This window comes from Anser cygnoides, chromosome 2 (genome assembly GCF_040182565.1).
Source record: "Anser cygnoides isolate HZ-2024a breed goose chromosome 2, Taihu_goose_T2T_genome, whole genome shotgun sequence".
Classification (NCBI taxonomy): domain Eukaryota; kingdom Metazoa; phylum Chordata; class Aves; order Anseriformes; family Anatidae; genus Anser; species Anser cygnoides.
Genome location: NC_089874.1, coordinates 141,126,939 through 141,149,123, shown reverse-complemented (window position 1 = coordinate 141,149,123; position 22,185 = coordinate 141,126,939). Strand labels below are relative to the sequence as shown.

General features: G+C 36.2%; 1 protein-coding gene across 4 annotated transcripts in view; it reads right to left on the bottom strand.

Annotated features, from left to right (window-relative positions):
• Positions 1 to 22,185, bottom strand: part of VPS13B (vacuolar protein sorting 13 homolog B) — a 481,062-nt gene that overhangs the window by 158,767 nt on the left and 300,110 nt on the right. For all 4 annotated transcript variants that reach the window (XM_048068672.2, XM_048068671.2, XM_048068670.2 and 1 more), the window contains 3 exons: positions 12,772 to 12,975; positions 1,765 to 1,891; positions 609 to 752 (listed from right to left, as the gene is read on the bottom strand). In XM_048068672.2, coding sequence (XP_047924629.2) covers positions 609 to 752; positions 1,765 to 1,891; positions 12,772 to 12,975 — 475 coding nt within the window. The remainder of the gene's footprint in view (positions 1 to 608; positions 753 to 1,764; positions 1,892 to 12,771; positions 12,976 to 22,185) is intronic.

Below are 22,185 nucleotides of genomic sequence, written 5' to 3'. Positions count from 1 at the left end.
AATGTCAAATTCAAGAGATGGCTGCTGAACACTACAGGATTCCATTAAAAAATATAATAATTTTAATTAATTTTTTAAATTAATTATTCAGAAGATGATCCCTCATGTGTTCCATCATCTCTCTCACTGAATAAGTACAAGAAGATTCAGAGATGGATTGAATCCTATGATCTTGAGTGAAGATACTTAATGTGAGTAGTGGGTACCAGGCACAGAGAATATTTTACAATTTATTGGTTTTAATGAAGAACATAATTAGTGCATACAAATATGAATTCATGAGAAGATGCCAAAGCTTCAGTAAAAATTAAACAACTCTAAAAAACTACTTTAAAATTTATTTTTTCATCATTTATATCAGATGATTCTCCTTCTACATAAGGTGTTGCAAAATAACCTCGGTCTAATTTACTGAATAATATTCTTATTAAAATAAGACCCTTCCTACTGTTAGAATATTAGAATGAGTTATAAGGCTGATCAAACAAACAATAATAAAACACCATTTCGCTTACCTGTCTAATTTTGTCATTGTAGATGATGTAAACACCTGCTCAGAGCTATGGTATTATAAAAAGAAATCAGCTGCAAACCAGGAAAAAACCTACCTCAGTGGCGGTACTGGAAGATTCCAGTCCAATCACATTGGCTTGTACCAACTGCTGAAGAAGTTGTACTTGAGCCACATTGAGGAAGAAATCCAGATTTGTTGTCATATTCACCTCCAAAGAATGACCACACACCAAAATTTCCTATGGAGAAATGGGGAAATATTAGATAGCAGGTAGTGGGCAAATAATTTTCAGCTTCTATGTAACTATGTATTGAAAATAAGGATTAGTAAAGCTCAGAGATTTCTTCACTGAATAAATTCTAAGCATCCTAGCCACCTTCTAAGCTATTTCTTTTTTTTTTTTAAAAAAAAAGTTATTTTACATCTGCACTTCATCTGTGATGACCTTTTACGCAAAACATGAAGTTTTCAATTTTTACTTTCTATATGCATTATTTGTTACTTTCCAACTGTGCACATCTATTGCATTGTTGTAGTACACACCTAATACCCTTTATGTTCCTGCATCAGTGTTGCTCTACCCAGGAGGTAGTTATTATGAAAAATATGCTTTGTGAGCTGACGGAAACTTACTGGCATCTTCCTTACATAAAATGTTTTAAATTCTTGAGATATAAACTATACCAAAAAGAGAGTCAATACCTTTTGTGTGTAACACGCTTCACAGACTAAGCATGAATAAGCTGACCCACAGACTGGTAAAAGTGATTGTTAAATCTGGAATAACTTTGAAGTACCCACAGTAATGACTGGGGAGTGGAAATTTGTGGGCTTGAAAACTTGGCTAAAAGAACACAGCTCAACTAGCTTCTTATAGACAGCGTATACATTGCATTTTTAGATTTCTTTATGAGAAGCTTGTGAATACATTTTGTAATGTTGTACTATAGCACCTATTTTCAAACTTCTTTCCATCACAATTTTTTTAAGGATTCAAATTTTCTGAACTGCAAACAAGCTTATCTACCTCTGGACAGGCTGCCTTTAATATTAAATGCCATACACAAATTCTTTCTCCAGCAGAGAGAAGACACTTCAGTTAACAATTAAGATTTTTTTTTTCTTTGCAGTTGGTGATGTCTGTATTTGAAAATTTACCACACCTGTGATTTAAAACAGTGAAACAGTAAAATATTAAGATTGTCCACATATTAAGAGTTCTGCTTTTTCTGTTCACATTTTATACTAACCTCTGGGTGTAAATTTTCTGGAGCATCAATTTTTGTAAAAATAATTGCAGGAGCTGCAGTTATTCGAACAGTGAAATCTGTTAAAATTGGAGTTAAAATGGCTCTCCTTTCCTGATGCCGCTTTATGCTAAAAGGAAAAAAAAAAAAGGATGAAATCACATTATAAATTGTTGAGATGCAAAAACTTCTAATGTTTTTCTTTACATCCATTATGTAGCATAAAACTGCTTCAACAGTAGTTTGGCTTTCTGGTAGTTACTTCAATAAGCATTAAATATCATAAATCACATCTATTCCAATCTTGAAGGCAGGCTTCTTCCTTCATTTCATGGAAAAGATATGTCTAAATATTTGACTCTTCAATCTATCTCCAGTTAGACAACTGGCACATTTGGCATTGCTTTTCTTTTGTTTAACCAAACTATACAAAATCATTTGAACAAAGATAAAAACATTATTAGAAGTATTTTTCAAACGTGCCTGTGGATGCCCTTCATTTTACAAATAACTGTCCTGAATCCTCCATAATACTTGAATACATGCATTAAAACCCCGCGGTGAAAAAATTACAGTTGCTGCACACAACAACAGAACCGACAGAAAATCAGAGATATGAAAAATGAAACTACCAAACATCGTAAAACTCTAGGATTTGCACATTTCATTTATAACAAATAGTCCAAAAAAAGTCCAAAATATTTAAAATGCCTTAAAAATTGAGGGGTGACAGTCCTTCTGAACTGCTTCTTTCACTGCTTGTTCCTAGTTGGTACCTTTTCATCTACATATTAACATTTGCTTGCCAAGAATATTTGCGCCATTAAACTTGATAATGATGTTTGTTTTCCAGCTGGGTATTTATTTTTTTCCTTTAACCAAATACAAAGCCTAGAGGTACAAGCTCATTATGGATGGACCGCTAATAGCTTATGACAACACATTCCAAATAGCCAGAATCTTCTGTGTCGGGTCAAATAAACTATTGCCACAAAATGCCATCTGAGAGCCTCTGATCGGGAAAAAAATAATGTAATGAGATCAAGATGGTGCTCAGCCCTTAAAAGAGGATACAGCTCGAATTCCTGGGACAGCCCTTCCATCATGATTGATTTTGGTAATTCTTTCTACCTATCATAACTTACAGAAATGCTAAATGTCTGCATTTCCCCAAGGAGAAATCTAGAAATTATTGAAAAGGTTATTGGTCTTAGGTAAATTTTCCAATGCCCATAGAATAAGAAATTATCAACTGTGAAACAATGTAAGTTAAACTATACACTGAATTATGCAAACTTATATCGCAATATAAAAGACCAAACCACACTGCCACATAAAAAAAAACCAGAGAATATATCTATACAGAACTCTTCAGATACATCTACTTGTCAGATTGGTATACCTGTGTTAGACTTAATCTCATTCTATCTAGTAATGGAAATGTGGTGGTTCAGACATCATCATAAATTGCCCAAGTGAACCAGACACGTGAACTATGTAATTATACAATCAGTTCTTACCATCAACTAGAATTATCTATATTAATGTCATTAAATGATATGGTTACATATCTGTCTATGCAGGAATCTCTTGACACGTGGAACAGGTGACTAAAGTTCTTGATTAAGAACAGGTATTGATATAGATATTCTAGAATAAAGATAATAGTTCTGAAAAGGATTCTGTTGAAAAGCACACGATCGCAAATGTTGCTGGTTTGTTGGCCAAGAGTTAGGCAGAAGTGAAATGAAATAGATATCATAACATGACTAGAAGTCAGGCTTAGATATATTTCTAGCAAGATATAAAACCACAGATCGCAGTTTACTGCTTAGACTATTTTGATGCTTCAAATTTCACTAACAGTCTGAGAGTCCTCAGAACTCGTAGGAGGCATGGCAAACAATAAGGGAATGTAAGCTGTCATATGGAGGTAGGCCTTAAGTCTTTTAAATTTATTTAGGACAACAATATACAGAAGTTAGCTAGCAGATGCTACAGATCATAGACCTATTATTTACTGAGCACAAGTGTAACAAACGTTTGTTTCAAATGACCGTCACAATCACTGCCAAGTTGGCTGCACACTAGTTACAGCAATATGCTTAAAAGCAAGTTGATTTGTGACTGTGAGAAATTTACCATCTTACAGTAAAAACTTTAATATTTTGGTAAGCTGTTGCTCTGCTGGTCTACAATTATGGTTTCTGAAGCAAGATTAGTCTAATTAAATCCCCAAATTAAATGCAGACCAGTTTTTGGTTAGTGTACATCTTCAACTGAGAAAAGTGTCTTAGATTTTGCCAGGTCTACAAATGCTTCTCTCCCTGCCATCACCTTCATTTTAAATTTAAACCAGATGGCTTTCTTCCCAATTCCTACTTCCCCTTCACAATAGGATGAGAAAGAAATGCCTTCGTTTCTGAGGAAAATGGAACAGCTAAGTCGTAGAACAATTCTATGAGAGAGCACACATCTATATGTTAAAAAACTTCAATGGGAAGGGACATAACACTGCTAGTACGTATGATTTTGACAAATGAAACAGAGCTATAGAAATAAGCTATTTGTTAAACCCCAAATCTACAACTGGCTCTTTTCACCATTGTTCAAATTATTTCTCAGCTTATAAATATTCCAATTTCTTAATTTTCAAATGTTATTCTAGTAGGTACCTGGTACACTGCAACTCAGAGGACTTTTTTGGTAATATAGATTGGTTGCTGATTTATTTTTTATTTTTTTTTTAATCATCCTTATGTGGTATTCCTGTCCTGCTCTACTTACTAGTTTCCACATTTCTAGTTGGTGAATTTGAAGCTCAGCCAAATCAAGTATTAGCAAAATAATTGTAAGTACAAACAGAAGGCAAACAGAGCACAGTAAATAATGAGGGGAGAGGATATGAGAAAGTGCACAAAAGGAACAAAGAAACAAATTCCACTTTGAATTATTAAGTCTTCCACACTGCACCTAAGTGCACCGTTAACTTAACACAGGTGTACGCCACATGAGCTTATGAAAAAACTTGATTGTGAAGAGCGTAATGATGGCTCTGTGTCTGCAGCACATTCATTCCATGGTTCATTTGTGCATCTGTTATATATTTGTCTCGGAAAAAAAATAAAAAGGAAAAGCTAGTACTTTTAGAGATGTTAAAGCAGTTGATCATCTACACTTAAAAGTACTGCACATAGTACTTGAAAGTCCATATGTTAGCACAGAGCAACAAGGAAGCAAACCAGTTATGATAAGGTCTGGAGGTGCCTTTTACTCAGTGCTGAATTAGGGCTATATCTGAATGATTATATGAACTCTGGTTATTGACTACAGATCCACATTGTAAAATCACAGGACAAAAATGGTCTCTGTCCTCAAAGGTTTACAATTTAAATCTAAGAAAAAACAGACCTGAAGACTGGGAAATAAAAGTAACAACTAACAGCATTGTAGGTAATGACATCAGTACAGTGGCAACGTTATAGCTGTTTTATGAGTTTTTCTATTACACTGTAATAGAAATGATTTTTTTTGGGGGGAAAGATGACATTGCAATAATTTTGTGAATGTTCACAGGAGATGCCTTTAAACCTGTAGGATAACCTAGGAGTGAGCAAGAAAGTACTTTTTTGGAAATTAAATGCAGCAGCCCTGTTAACTGGAATGGTGAGGTTTGATGAGCACTGAGTGTACTTGAGTCAAAGCAAATGAAAGAAGACATACAAGGAGAAATGGATAGTTTGGAAGTACCTTGAAAGTAAAGACGTATCTAATGATTAATGTAACAAAAAATGTTGTGGAGACAAGATAAAGAAATATGAAGAACAGAATTTTGTATTCAAAGCAGCATTTGATTACATCAAATCATAGAATCATAGAATGGCTTGGGTTGGAAGGGACCTCAAAGATCATTTAGTTCCAACCCCCCTGCCATAGGCATGGATGCCACCCACTAGATCAGGGTGCTCAGGGCCTCATCTAACCTGGTCTTGAACACCTCCAGGGATGGAGTATCCACAACCCCTCTAGGCAACCTGTGCCAGTGCCTCAACGCTCTGAGTGAAAAATTTCCTCCTAACCTCTAATCTAAATTTCCCCTCTTTCAGTTTAAAACCGTTCCCCCTCATCAGCATTTGATTACATCCACTCAGAAGTGCTTTGAATTTACATGAGGAGGAAGGACTGCCAAAGAGATGATGTTGCACTAACAGAAGAGGTGTGATGATGTGAGACTGGAAAAGCTATGAAAGTGTACAATAAGGAATATAACTTGGCAATTTTATATGGAAACAAAATCCAAACAAACAACAAATAATGGCCAGTAAGAGATAAAGCATGACCTAGATGTGAAACTTGGAAATGTCTGCCTTATTCCTAATTATCATTTTTTTTTAATGATACCTTACTCAATCCAGAGTTTGAGTCCTTATATAATTAAAAAATACATAGCTCAGGAAGTAACTCATATATATTGAATTCATGAATGACAACTAAGAGCTCCCTTATGCCATGTAAGTTTACTATCTACGGAGAGAAGAATCCTCACATAAAATTCCATTATGTGAAAAACAAAATTCAAGTATTAGCATGGAATATCCCACATAATCAAACAGTCTTTTCTAGAAGTGTAAGGCATGCAACCTGAAGATGTTTTATTAGTTAGCATGCTATCTTTGGACTTAAAAAGACTTTTACCTTGCAGGCTTCCCTTAGAGTCGTATAATTCATTTAATTGCTGATCTACAAATGCATTGGAATACCTAACTACTGATGAAATCTGTGGAAACCTGCATCATCCTGCCTCTGATCTCCATCTTCCAAAGGGTAGAACAGTTCACATCCTTTTAGCTCTCTGAGGTGTTACAAAGAATCACCACAAGACAGTGAAATAGTGTAACTCTACTTCGCGGACTATCTAATGACCAGAACTAGACAATGAACAAATGTACACCATCTGGCTGGACAGAATGACTATTGTTATGTAATTACGCCTCAGTAAAATTAATCTTCATCTTTTTAAGTATGATGTGCAACATTTCACTGCTGTGGATTAATAAAGGAAATAACATACCCCTTGTTTTTGAGTACGACTTTGTACAGTGCAAATAAAAATACGACTTCAGGTACAATAAATACAACAAACTGAAGTACAAAACTGAACGCAAACATATTGTATTTTATTCCAAGATTCACAAGGAATGCCCCTACTTCCCCACACATGGATCTACTGATCATTTCTTATTGGTCTTCCCTACTAGAATCTGGCAAGCTGCACTTCAACTTTCCAAAAAAGCATGAAAATGAAAACTATTCAAGGAAAAATCTGCAGGAAACATTTCTGAGGATCCTTGCAAAGCAAGAGTGGTATTTTGTTCAGTTTCATACAACAGATCATTGGCTCCCTGACATACTCAATGAGAGTTGCAAAGAGCTGTTCCAGATGGTCGTATGCCAAGGACAGAACTGTAACGCAGTATATTGCCACACTCAATTCATTACCACACAGAGAAGTAATGCTTTTAAGCTCAATTAAATTTTTTTTTTTCTAAACAGAGTTTATTCAGGCTGCAGGAAGCAGAAGTTGCTGCTGGGAGCTGTAGAAGGATTGCACAGGGATGGGGGCGAGGCCTCAAGAGAGGATATATTTCTTTATTTCCTTCAGGGCTGTTGTTTTTTCCATTGCGAGGAGGGAGAGGGAGGAGGAGATCCGCAAGCTGAAAAAGCAGTTTTCAATCAAGAAAACTTCTCTTGGTTAAGTACTCCCAGTTCCCCACATGCTGTTTGGTAAAGGGAATAAACGTGGACAGGTTTCATTTGTACGTAACCTTATTAGAACTGTCTGACTGTTTCCAGTACTCTTTTTATATATTACACCATTAGGGAGCTTTTTATAACATCTACAGTGAAGGATAAACATTTTATAATGGGAAGAGTTATGACCCCCGATCCCCAGTACAGCATGGTATTTGGACAGGTTTTTCTGAAAGCGGGCACCCACCCTGCCAGAGAGTTCTAGTTCCCCCATTCTTCCTGCAGTGACCTCCGGAGGCATGGGAGGCAGCACATAGACGCTTCAGGATAACACTGAAGAATTTTAGACTAATCTCCTTGAAACATTTAACACCTAGTCTCAAAGTAAGATTACTTTCTTTCCAAATCACACTGTAAGAGATAAAAAAAAATAAATAAAAAATTCAAAAGCATGAGATATTCAGTACTAGAAATATTGAACTCCAGAAGAAGTGGTGGGAACATTTGAATGATTTACTTTCCATATAAATGTTGCTAAAGCATTCAAATTATAAATTATGTCAAAAGCTTTCATATATTTGTTTATATTACATACAAAAAAAATTATATTTAGAATGATTTGATTTTCATTCAAGTTTTTAAAACAAGACCATATTTCAACTCAGAAGACTAAATTACAATATAATAAATTCTAGAATTTTTACAGCTCTTTAATTAAACAAAAACAAAACCAAAAACAAACAGTAATACATTTGGAAGTGGGAATGCAAAATAAAAGGTGGCATCTCTGCTGAAGTTTTCTGTATGTGAAATACTCGGATATAGATTAGATTCTATACTGTACATTACACCGTACATGTCTATACATTAAAAATGAGTAAAGTAAGAGAGAAATGGATCTCAAAAAAGAATTTTAAAATCCAGTTAACCGAATAAACTATAGCATTGTGTCTAAATGATAAGTAAAACCAAGGAGAAGTACATGTAAACCAAATAATGAAACTAACCCTAAAATAATTCAGTAAATATCATTATGTTCCAGGTTAAACATGTCAATGAAACTTAAAGAATTAAAAAAGAAAACAATATCACAAGTAGGTCAAAGTATAAAGCTTCCATGATAGTTGCAGTAAATCTTAAGATGAAAATCACCCTGAAAACACTAAGCACCATGTAAAACACCATGCAGCCACCCTCTTGGTACATGCTGGAAATATCTCAATGGATGGCAAAGTTCAATATGGGTTCTTATAGTTCTCAGCACACCACTTCCACAGATCATAAAATAGACCCAGATGCAGCAAAGCTGACTGCCAACTAAAAAGCAAAAATGTGAATATCCTGAAAAAGAATTGTAGTAAATGTGTAAAAATGTAAGCCAAAAGGACAAGAAAACACTCATTCCAGCCTTCTCTTTGAACATATTCAACCTGGAATTAAAATACAGCATTGCATACCACAAAGGAGAAGCTAATGTATTTAATTAAAACTGATCTAGAACAAAAAATGAAGTAGAAGACTCATGTAAAAACAATTTCAAAAGAAACTTACTTATATGTCAAATACATTGTAATAAAATTTTATTTTGGAAGTCTGCTGAGAAAAAGAATAATATCCAAGCACTTATACGAAAAAAAGAGAATTCTGATTATTTTCAACTGTTTCTCTTATTCTTATCTCTATAGCTTTCTAGTAATCCCACCAATTTTCCTATCAAAATCTATAACCATAAAGCTCAGACTGAAGTTTGCTAGCAACATGACTTCAGCCACCAACGGGAAGGAAAAGGAAAGGCAATTCCCCAGTGGCTGGTTTTGTAATGTTAGCTTTACTCACAGATTGGCCATAAGTCCTTTGGAAATTAATGTCATCTTTAAAGAAATGCCGGTGGCCCCACAACATTTTGTGAGAAAATGGGCAACTTGCCCAAAATCAAGGTCTAAATAGAAGGGGTCATGTATATATTTTCAAGACCAAGAATTTAAAAGCAAAGTTGTCTATAAAATTGTGTTAGTAATAAATAAATAAATAAATCGTTATATGGCAGGAGAGAACCAGGTGATCTTATAATTGAAGAACCGATACTATCACTGTGTTTAACTGATACATATAAATAAATAAAAGAATATACAAATATACAAAAAAAAAAAGAAAAACAAAACAAAACAAAAAATGTGTTTTCATCTGCATTCCAGTCACTCCTTGTGATTTTATCATTGCTTTGGTTAGATCTGCTGTTACTGACCTCTGTTTTTCAGTGATACACTAGAGTTTATTCTTGGTCATATTGTTTTCCTGCACGTATTCCTCCAGAATGGCCTTATATGCTCTTTTGATCTTTCATCAATTCATCATGTACAAATCTTAGGCTTCATGCCATCCTCATGTAGCTTCTTTTGCTACGGCTTGCCCTACTTTCAGGAAAATCTCACAGATTCCTGTCATCTTCCCTACTCCTGAAAATTAAATGAACAATAGTTCAATTTTTGTCTTCCCTCATGATTCGTCCTGTTTTTCTATTTCAATTTCAGGAACACATCTCTTAATTCAGACAGGAATCTGTATCTTGGGAGACATAAAATTGTGCATATATTTCATAAAGATTGGACTCACGGCCAAAGAGCCAAGCACACACAGCACCACAGAATGGGGGGCCAATAATGCAGAAGAATGGAAGCTTGACATGGCAAGGACCAGCAGGAGGAAGAGATTTCACCCGAAGCCTGACGTGCTCTTGCTGAACCTCTTCACCACTCTCTAGACTGAAGAAGAAAGATCCATCACATCAGGGGAGACTCCGGAGTTGAGTAAGGCAGCCTGATCTGCTCCTCATATATCAACCAGGGCAACTAAGAATAGGCAATGGCTGAGAGTGAGACTGTAGGGAAGCAACTGGGCCAACAGACCCTGCGCCGTATGGGAACACCTAGAAGAGGCATTGATTGTTGTGGGTGACTCCATGCTGCAGGGGACAGAGGAACCTGTCAACCTGATCTGTCTAGAGAGTTTTGTTGTCTGCCAGGGGCTCGAATATGAGATATCCTGGAAAGACCGCCAAGGCCTGTCCACGTGTTGGACTATTACACTCTGCTGCTCTTCCATGTGGATATTAATGATACCAAGGGCAAATTGTAAACCATCAGACAAAATTTCAGAGCTCTAGGGATGGTGGTCAAGGGTCTGGGAGCCCAGGTCATTTTGTCCTCAATCCTGCCAGTGAGGCAGGAGGATGGGAGGAGTAGCAGACAGATTTTCCAAGTTAACAACTGGCTGCACTGCTAGTGTTGGCAACATGTTTTCAGTTTCTATGATCACAAGACCCTGTCTGAAGACTGAAAACTGACAGGGAGAGGCGATATCCACCTTATTAAGTGAGGCACGTGTGTCTTTGCCAACAGGTTTGTCAGCCTGGTAAAGGAGGGCTTCAAACTCTGAAAGAAGGGGGACAGGGAACATCACAGAGACAGAGTAGTCAGCAAAACACGGCTTAAGTTGGGATGCCTCCAGGGGGTGCATGCAGCCGAGGAAGTGTGTACAGGACATGGCTGTGGAGGATCCTCTTACAATCCTGCTGGGAAACCTGCATGCTCAATTACCTCTCTGAAATGCCTGCATGAAGCATTGGGAATATACAGAAGAATTAAGAGATCTGCGTGTGGTCACAGGGCCATGATCTCATTGTAATTACAGAGATATGGTGAGATAGCTCACATGACTGGGATGCTATCAGAGATGGCTATGTGCTTTTTAAGGAAGACAGGCCAGGAAGGCAAGGTGGCGGAGTTGCTCTTTATGTGAGAGAGCAATTGGAATGTATCAAGCTCTGCCTCGGTGTGGATAAAGAGTGAGTCAAGAGCTTATGGGTAAGGATTAAAGGGCAGGCTAACATGGGTGACTGTTGTGGGTGTTTACTACAGGCCACCTGATCAGGAAGTCAACGAGACCTCCTACAGATAGCTGGAAGTAGCCTTACGATCACAGGTCCTGGTTCTCATGGGGGATTTCAATGACCCTGATATTTGCTGGAAAGACAACACACCTAGGCACAAACAGTCCAGGAGGTTCCTACAGAGCACTGATAATAACTTTTTGATACAGCTGCTGGAAAAGCCAATGAGGAGAGGTGTGATGCTGGACCTTGTACTAGCAAACAAGGACTGGTTGGAGATGTAAAAGTTGACAGCAGCCTTGGCTGCAGTGACCATGAGATGGTGGATTTCAGCATCCTGCATGGAAGAAGCAGGGCAATAAGTAGGATTGCAGCTCTGGACCTCAGGAGAGCAAACTTTTGCTTCAGGAATCCACTTGGAGGAATCCCATGGATTAGGGCCCTTGAAAGCAGAGGAGTCCAAGAGATCTGGTCAGTATTCAAGCATCACTTCCTCCAAGCACAAGATCAGTGCACCCCTATGAGAAAGAAGGTATGCAAAGGGGGCAGGAGATCTACATGGATGAGCAAGGAGCTCCCGGCAAAACTCAATCAGACGGAGGTATACAGGAGGTATTTTTTGACTGTTAAATAACCTGTAAAACCTGTATGCACTTTTATAGCATATGTATGAATTTGCAGAGTAAAACAAAAAAGCATATTAAAACTAGAAATTAAATTTCCAAAACTCCAAAATCAGAAAAAAAATTAAAACTAGTATTTTATAATTTTAAATTTTAAAACTTAAAATACCAAGCAAGTGTATGCAGGCTTTACCTTTCAGTTTTGTTTATATAGAGGGCAGGGCTTTGCATGTGTATCACACAGTATACAGCAAGGAAGACTCAGTTTAAATATCTCATTCTAAAAATTTGTCTGGTTTTAGTTACAGAAGCACAAAAAACAGTTCAGAACCAATAGGAAATGTTCTACTTTATCCTCCTCTAACTTAAAAATGACTAAGCTGGTTTTACTCAAGCTTTGTAATAATACAAACAAAAGAAGTTAAAAACAAAAACAAAACCTCCTGTTGCTTGTAGACTGAGAAGCTGAATGCCATGTCTCAGCCCCGGAGTTATTTTTATGGACATAACAATAAGCCACTCAGAAAAGAGCTTATAATGGAAAAAAAGACACAATAACTAGACAATAACTGCAGTGCAGCAATTAATACTGATATTCCCTTCAAATGCATAATCCAAAACTCCGTGCAAATGTGCTTGCCATGCAAAAAAACAATTCAGAGTTAGTTGATTCAGATATACTGCAAATAATACCTGTAATGTTTGTGCTATGTAACTTTAGAAGAGAGTAAAAAAAAAAGTTCCTACCTACTGGCCATGTTCCATTCAAGTGCTGGATTTTGAGAATTTCTTTCACTCTCTGGCAAAACCCCTCCTTTTCCATTTTCCTTCTCTGGTTTCAACTGATTCCAATGAGCAGTACCAATGTTTATAGATTGAAGATCTATTTGATATTGTCTGTCTTCAACTTCTGATCCAGGGTCTCGAAGTATTCCTAGATTCAGTGCTCTTCTGTAATACCAAAAAAAAGCACTTCAGAACAAATTGCAATGAAGAGAGCAATTGTGAACAAAGCTCAAAATCAGACTAAAAATTGCAATGAACAAGTTTTGCTTAGTAAGACAATGAAGATACAAAAATAAGAAAACTCAGGTATGTGTTTTGCTACTCTTGATTACATCTAAGCCTTAGTTTAGGTCCAGATCTTCAAAAGTATCCAGCTGCCTCTCTCTTATGGATTTGAATGAGGGATACCTAAATAAACATATTTCAAAGTTTAGCCAGATCCACCAAAGTCAATATGAGATCAATCCATTGACTTCAGTGGACTTTGAATCAGGTCCATATGAGCAGCCTTATGGGAAATGCAGGAAAGCATCTACTGAATAGATAAAGGATGTGTTATTCAAGTCTTCAAAAAGAACAGCTACATGTCGGTATGGTGAACAACTATACTGTGATATAATTGTTCAAACTTACCTGAAAGAATACAAATTAAAAAGAACATTCTAAGATGAAGAAAATCTTTTTAACACAGAATTTCAGGACAGAGTTCTGTTATTAAAATTCTTCTGACAAGGCAGAAAAAAAGCATTTTTGAGTGAACCACACTACTTGTGGACTCTGCCAAATTCTGCTGCATTGGAAGATTATTTGTATTTGCAGCTGAGCTTGGAGAACAGTCGTATCAAGCTTCAACAAAACATCAAGAGATTTAAGATGAGTGGGTGCTGTGAAGACCATTTGTTCTTACTAGTAACCAGTGTGGGAGGAGTCATCTACTATAATTTGCTTTTTGCTAATGAGAGCTAGGAAATCTTCCAAGAAATGAACTTGCCCTTTCTACATGGTGAACAACATAACTTTATCCACAATGTTCATTTAGTAATACAATAAAAAAGCACAATTGAACTTAGCACTTTTTTTTTTTTTTAACAAGCTAGGAAAAGGCACAAGGATATGATCTTGTTCATTTTGCTTTGAATCTATGCTCACATCAAATTATAGTCTATTTTTAATGATTTCATACATTACTGAGTTGAAGTTTGATTTGAAGGGTTAAAAGCAGCACCCTGCAATCTGTGATACATGCACTAATGCAATGTATAGGTATTGGTATGCACCATATTTCAAAGTGCAGTCCCTATGCTGCCCAAACCCAAACACCGTTGAAACTGCTGATACCATTGCCATTGTCACTGACGGAGTATGCTAGCAATTAAAATAATGAATTAATTACCTACCCACAGGGGCATGCAAATGGCAGGAAAGCCAACAGTTCTGACAAGAGTCACACCTGCTGAGGCAGTGTGATGGCACCATTCAGTAGCCCTATAACTTTCTGAAATGCTTATCTGAGATGCACTGAAAATCTCTTATGTCAGCAGTGATATTTCAAAATTAAATGTGGTTTCTTAAAACTTAGGAATGTGTTTGTCAACTTTTCACATAGAGAGATCTAACCACAACAACTGTGTCTTTTATTATTCTTTCTGGGCATTATTTCCTCAACATGTATGTAGTCTTATTTATTTATTTATAAACTGCAGATTACTGTTTGGCCCAGTGTCTATTTACTTACCTTGTTTAATGGAAGTAAATATTGGAATATATGTTTTGTGAAATACTACTGAAATTAAAGCACCAACTTACATATTTTGTGAAATCTGTTTAAGTATACAAAATACAGAATATGATCATTTCACCTGCATAATGAATCATTCTCTCCACTACTTAACAGTAAAGAAATTTTTTCATTCATTCTTTTATGAGCAGCTCGAGAGCTTGCATTAAACTGTACCTAGCACTATATTCCTTAGGCTTGTTCAGCACAACCATGATGTGGTGAACGGAATTCCTAGAGCAAAACTTGTCTGTGTGCGGCAATATGAAACTCCACATTGTGACAATGGCTTTCTTCCCCTCAAAAATAACTTATTTAATTACAAAAACAATGAAATCACCCTTTGACACACACACACACTTCCATGCAGCAAAATACACAGAGCTACTATTTGGACATAGGGTACTAGTATATTTCATGGCTAGTATAATATTAATGTAAAGGATTTTTTTTTTTTATTTTTTTTTTTTTACATTTTGACCAGACTGATTATTGCTTTCAGAAGTACAACTTGCCAGCTTTATACAAGGATCAAAATATACCTTTTTTTCCAAATATGTACATAGACACATTTACATGACCACTTATTTGCGGTTTTCTTTACGAACCATTTTTATAAGTAAGGCCCCTGTTTTATTAGGTATATACCTTCTAGAAGGATGAGAATAGGTTAAAATGAAGGAATTGGCCTAATCTTAAACACATACACTATGCATAAGGTCTGTAGTCTTTTTCATTCTGTAGCTTTCAAAACCCTTACAGAAAATAAAATCAGGGAAAAAGAGTAAGCTGAGATTCAAGACTTCTCTAGCCCTAGCATAAAAGATATTTTACCATCTGAAATGTACTGTAGGAGTAATGATTTTAATTGCTTCACCCTTCTGAAAACAACCTCACTATCCCATCTGAACCTTTCAGCAGGTGGTATAGACTACAACAGTTGGTCAATAATACAGTAAGATCATAAGCAAACAAAGAAGACCATCAGCATATAACAGGAAACACAGCTTTAATGTTTTTCTTTTCAAATTGATTTAGTCTGGGTCAGGCTTTTTGTATGTTTATATAAGAAACAGCTCATGTTGAACCAGTTACTTCATGCTGCTGAATAGGCATAATTCTGAGACCCACTATAAAGAAGTTAAATCTATCCACTTATAACTCATCTGAGACCTACAAAAAGCTGAACAAGGCAGGAAAAAAAGCATTGAAGTCTATACATTATGTAACAATCAAGAAATATATATAGACTTCACACATAACAGTTAATTTCTTTCAGCACTTACTAGATCTCTGCGTGTACTCATTTCCCCTCCCAGGTATAGAGATGAGAAAGCTATCCATTCAAATTAAAGGTTTTGCCCTGACGGTAAAAGATGCTTCCTATTCTAATTCCAAAGGAAACAGACAATAAGCTTGGATCAAAAAACACCCTCTATTTTATAGAGGTAAAAGTTGGACCTGGATACAGATGCTATGCAAAAGGACTACTTTCTCTTCTGCTTATACAGTTTGAGTCTAAATGAGTAGGAAATCCCATGATCTACGAACAAGGAGTGGCTGAACTAGTGCTGAAATCACAGCAATATTTATAGCTGACCTCGTACTCCATAATTGCATTTTCCCATTCTGTTCAACATAATTTCTTAACTTATTCTCCCTGACAAAGCCACTAAAAGTGTTATACCAAATATGGGGGAATTTGAAACAACTGTTTCTTGGGGAAGCAATAGGCAACAGCCCCATTTGGAGTGAGATGCTACAGGACATGATGTTAAGGGCAGAAAGAAAAAGTGTGGTAAACCTAGGGCATCTATGATGACAATACTGGCCTTCCAAAACGCTGAGCTTTTATTAGTAAAACTCAAGGCAGGAACCAGCTTTCTGAAAAAAAAGACAACTTTTTTTTTGCTCTCTCTCCTTTTCTTACAGCAAGTGGATGCCATTGCCACAAAGAAGCTAAAGCTTGAGTCACTGGGAGAAAAAAATAACTTTCCTATCATTGCAGAACATGTGCTACATGGACATGATCTTGGAGCATGAATGAAAGAAACACTGTATCACAGCAGTTGGTAATGGAAGACTTGGATTTGATTAAATTTGGAGAGATTAGAAGACATATTTGTCAGAAAGACCCAAAGAAGAAAGAGAAAAAAAATACAGGACACATAAGACACAGGAGAGGACAGGAGAGAGAAGAAAGATGGGATCTGGCTCTAATGCTAAAATTAGATAAAAGCTGGAGCTAAGAAAATTCTCTTATTACAAGAAAGGAGGAGACATCCTTAGGCAAGAAGCGTCAGTCCTGACAAAATTCTAAAATTTTGTTCATAATCCTGGGTATGCTTTCTGCCATATAGCCTGAGCTCCATATCTTTCCTAATGGGTAACCTCAGCGTTTCTTCCCCACTCTGCCATCCGTCCCTACAAAGACTCATTTGTGGCTTAACAGACATAATGTTTTATGATGGGAACAGTTTAATCCATGTCAGTAGAGCAGACTCAAATGCTGCCAGCAGTATACCCCACTTCTCACCATTTCTGCTATTCTTCTCAGAGCTATGCCACATATGGCTGGCTTTGCTTGTAGCCACTACTTCTCCCCTCTCCAGCTCAGCCCCAGAACTCAACTACTGCCCCATCTCCACACTTGCTGGCAGCACACTCTGGATTGGATACCATCAAATTCTTTATCCAGATCACCATTTTAGCAAATTAATTGTAAACTCTAACTTTTATATAATTCTTATCTCAGCACTGTAATGATTAAATACAAACTCAGTACAGTAAGACTCCTCTGTTTAATGCTTTACTGATTACCAAGTGATGCTGTCTTGTACACTTTCCATTGTAACATTAATTAATCTTCACAGGCATCTGCTTTATAACAACAAAAATTACATTTCCCTTATTAGCTCATTAGTCTCGTGTTCTGTACAGCCAGATACACCATCATCCCCTACAGAAGTACACTACATGGTGTGAGTGTCCTGTAAGTGAAAGTGGTTAAAGTACCTGGATTTAGTTTCAGCTTTGGAGGACCTTGTAAAAGAAAACAGCAATGCTAGCTGCATGAGCAAAGTAAAAATGATTAACCGCTTCTAAACATTTACGTAGTAGACAAATACATCACATTACTAAATCTGAGGAATAAGTTATTAACTGAATTCCAACCGAATACTTTTTGTAGTCATCAATGGTCATACTTATAACTATACAATGGTTTGCAGTGTTTATAGCTTTTTTGCATAGACATAAATCAACTTAAGAGGTAGATTACTTGTGCAATTAGCATGCTGAAAAAAGAAGACCAGCAGTAACTGAAATATGTACAAAAACTTCTTGTGATTGTGCTAGGCAGTTTCAAACAATTGATACAGTCAAGCAATAGTCGAAAGTACAACCTGGATAATTTTCCTTTGTTTTTATATAATGCTGCTTAAATGTTTGACTTGTGTCTCTTATGCAGCTTAGTTCCTTTTGCTTTCTGTATACCTCCAGATGAATATCATGGCCAAGAGAGAAATTGGTACAAGTGTAAAAAAGCTAAAGAGGAAGATGAGACACCAAGTAGTTATAGAGAACTTTAGGTAACTCAAGAATATGCAAATTACAGCAATTATGGAACTCTGTGCTTTCAAATCATCATAACAATAAATAATAATAATAAAAAGATTCTTCTGTGCACTAGTGTGTACTAAGGCATCATTCAAAACATGAACGTCAGAGCACCTGGGGAAAACAACAAAGGACAACTGGATCTACAGGACAGATCATCCAGCCCCACAACCATCCAACAGACCAACTAATAGAAGAGTACTAAGGTTTCGCCGAGTGTCACTGTGTGTCTGTTAGTCTCCTCAGAGTCTGGAATACATATGGATGTGGTGTTAGATACATGTATAGAAAATAAAGCTTTGAAAAGGAGTTCGATTTATTGCTGTTTCAAGACAGCTGAGCTTCAAGACACTTCAAGCACAGTGCAGAATCTACTACGAAGAATGTCCAAGTTCTCTGCAAACGAATGACATCAAGGGAAGATGGTCATCTCTTCCGCAATGCCATCACACTATCTACAATTGTTTCTCTTAAGTATTTCCAACTGTTATTAAACAGTCACGTTTGAAACAAATGTAAGTAGGATACATACAAAAACAGACTTATCCCCTTTCACAGCTTCCAGACTTTCCCAGTTGTTCAGCAAAAACTGACTTCTACAGAAAATAGTAGTAATAAAGCTATTTTTTTCCAGGAATCTTACCAAAATATGCCATTTACTTTTTACTAAAAGTTTTCATCACAGCTTTTTTCTTGCCAAGCTGGAGCAGACAGGTCTTCCCTTACAATTAATTTGTAAACTTTGTAAGCATAAATATAGACGACGGTACAGGTAAAAATCTCAGTTCTTAATCCTGCTCAGAGATACTTTTGAAATAGCAGACAATCACTTCTCTTCTGGCTAACTTTGTGTCCTTAACTTAACCAGTTTCATCAACTACTACAATTGAATTGTGCAGATATTTACTTTCACCCTAAACCATTTTTAAAAGGACTGATTTTCACTGAGCTACCATAATGCAAAAGGAAAGAAATATGGGTTTTGAACACATAGAACAAGAAATATGAAGAACTGAATTGAATGCTTTGAGAGTATTTTGCACATGTGGCTGATACCCTCCCCAAAAGACTAGAAGATTCTCTTTTGGCTACAGCAGAGGTGACATACCTAACTGGGTACATGGATGTGCAGAAGAGCTAAGTCTGCCAGGTGCCCAGACATTGTGCACAAGGAGGCTGGGGACAAGGGAGGCTGCTGGGACAGGCCTCTGGGTTGGCCACGTTTTCCTCGCTTCAAGGCTAGAACATGCCAAACGAAAATAGGAGAGGCAAGTTTCATTTCTACACCCCCCCCCCCCCCCCCCCCCCCCCCCGGCTTATTATGTGACTCTAAGCAACAAAATCAACATCTTCAGCCACCAGTTTACTCATATATATTTTGAGCGTCATGTCAAAATCACATTGTGAATACGATTAATTGCATATAAATCATTTCGAGATACAGTGTTATATGAACACAAATGTATAAAAACATTTTAAAATTAAGTACTGCTAATTTTTAACAGGATGTTATTTATGTAACTTAAATATTTTTACTTAACTACTTTCACTTTGAAAACCAGCCACTCTGAACCAGGTACATGTTCAGAGGAAAAAATAACAGCATCCCTCCACCCCACTAATTACAGTGGTGGTGTCAGGTGAGTGGTACTATAATTCTGTTTGCTGTCCATTTAGGAAGGTCAGAATTTAGTGAACTGGACTACACCAAGGACAGGACTGGTAGCTGTGCACTGATCGTATAAGAGCCACTGAACACATGAAAGGAATTACAGTAGATCACACATCAAACATTTTGGCCTGGTGCTTCCTTCCACTAGTCCTACAGGCAGGAAATGCTCTACATATCCTGTGAGGTGACCAGACATTTAGAAGCAGCCCCTTGCTCCAAGGGCTCTCGTACAGTCATTTCCTGCAAATAAGCTGATGAACTTTTGCAGTGCAGTCATCTTCTAGACTTGTATCTGGAACACAGAATGAATGATCCTACGATGATAAGGTATGGTATGGTAAACTACAAAGTAATTTCAGCCTGTCAGGAAAAAAAAAAGCATGAAACGAAACAAAGCTAAAGTTTGCAGCTGTGCATTTAGATGTCATCTGGTTTAATGACTTTTGTAACTTTATTGTTTAAATTCCTCAGCAAAAATAACAGCCTGAGCAAGTCTGAACTTTTAAAGATCAGTTTTTCATTTTTATACTGTTTAATGTTTAGACAGTTTGAGGAATCTCATTATATTTCTTAAGCATTCACCCAAATTCAGGGAGCATAGTATAAATATACAGTTGACAGACTGTATAAATGATAAGTATGCATAATTCCAAAGGAAGGTCTGTATGATATTTTTGGATGCCAAATGTTTCTACGAAAAACAAGTGGAATAGAGTTTCTCTGAACAGAGTCAGTGACGACTGAGCTTGAAGAGTTTTAAGTGGAAGCCTGGGGTAGGGAGGTTAGCAAAAAGAAGTCAAAATACATTGTAACCCAAACGCTTTTATGCTTTTAGATTCATGGTAGAAATAATTTTATCTCAAAACTTAATGCTGTTTGGCTGTAAGAGGATCTTTAGTCTTGATTTCTCAAATATTTCATGCATGATTAGTTTACCACCTAGCTAAGGTAAACAATCTTGTTATTCTGTCACTGCTTTCATCCTGTATTTTACTTTAGTTTAGTTGACCATTTCACCTAGTTTACTGATACAATACCTCAGTCTTTTCAGTTGTTCTATAAATTGACCTGGAAATATTGAGTTTCACCAAACACAGTCTTCATGTTTTATGCATGGTCTATCTTTAAGTGGTGCAGTATAGTCAGGTACGATGGTACAATCTAGAAGACATACTGTCCACAGTTTGCTTGATAAACTGACATGGGACAGGATTTCTTTTTGAAATATTGTATATCGAACTCATACCTAAACATAAGTCAAATTCTGTACAAGTATTACAGAACATTAGAAATAAATACCAATTTTTTCCTTTATACTAAACAGTATCTACCTATCCGTATTTTCAGCATGTATATATTGTAGTAGATGTTTGCAGCATACATAGTACAACGCAAAACCACACTGAATGGCAAATATTTAACTATTTAACTTTTCAAGGCGTAATTCACATTTACCTTTGACATAGATTGATCCCCCGAATGCCACATGTTTTTTTTCTTTTTGCAGAATCATTGCATTCATAATGGCAAATTGTAAATTAATTAAAAAAATATTGAATATTATATTGTAAAATACCCCAATAATAGTGTGATACCGGTAATAGCCCAACCTACTGTTTTAAAGTCACTTTATGCTGAAAAAGATGAAACACTCAACTTTCTTAAAAATTATATTTAAAAAAAATACTTCTTTCCTGTAGTCCTTGCAGTGCCTTTCTCATTTAAATGTCATTGGGAAACTGTCCTGGTAGAAGACCCATTCCGTAATCAATATGAAATATATTACCTTTCACGTTAAAAACAGTATTGTGTCTTCCTTTATACCCCATTAAACTATTGTTATTAGCATTTCCACATTTAGTACAAATTCAAGATAGATTGAAGGGTAGTTTACTACTAAAAATGCTCTGAGAGGAAAAAAAAGAGAAGATAGGTACAAATTTTCTGAATTCATTGTCAGTGATTCTTAGACTGTAAAAGGAATTATTCATAATACTATGGAAATAAAAGATATATTGCATGATGTATATTTTACATTTCAAAAGATTTATCACATTAATACTGAAAGAAAACAAAAGATTATGAGTAGAGAGTCAACACAGTTTCAAACTTCTGCTAATCAGTTAGATTGTAGAAGAAACTCTTAAAGCCATCTATACAAATCTGATCTTCCCACATGAATCATTCTCTGATAAAATGAAGAATGGCATATTTTGTACACATTATGAGCTGTATGGGAGTAGTTATATCTTCATATTTTGTGTCTTTTAAGACTATAATGACATGACTAAGGCATGCTAATTTTTAT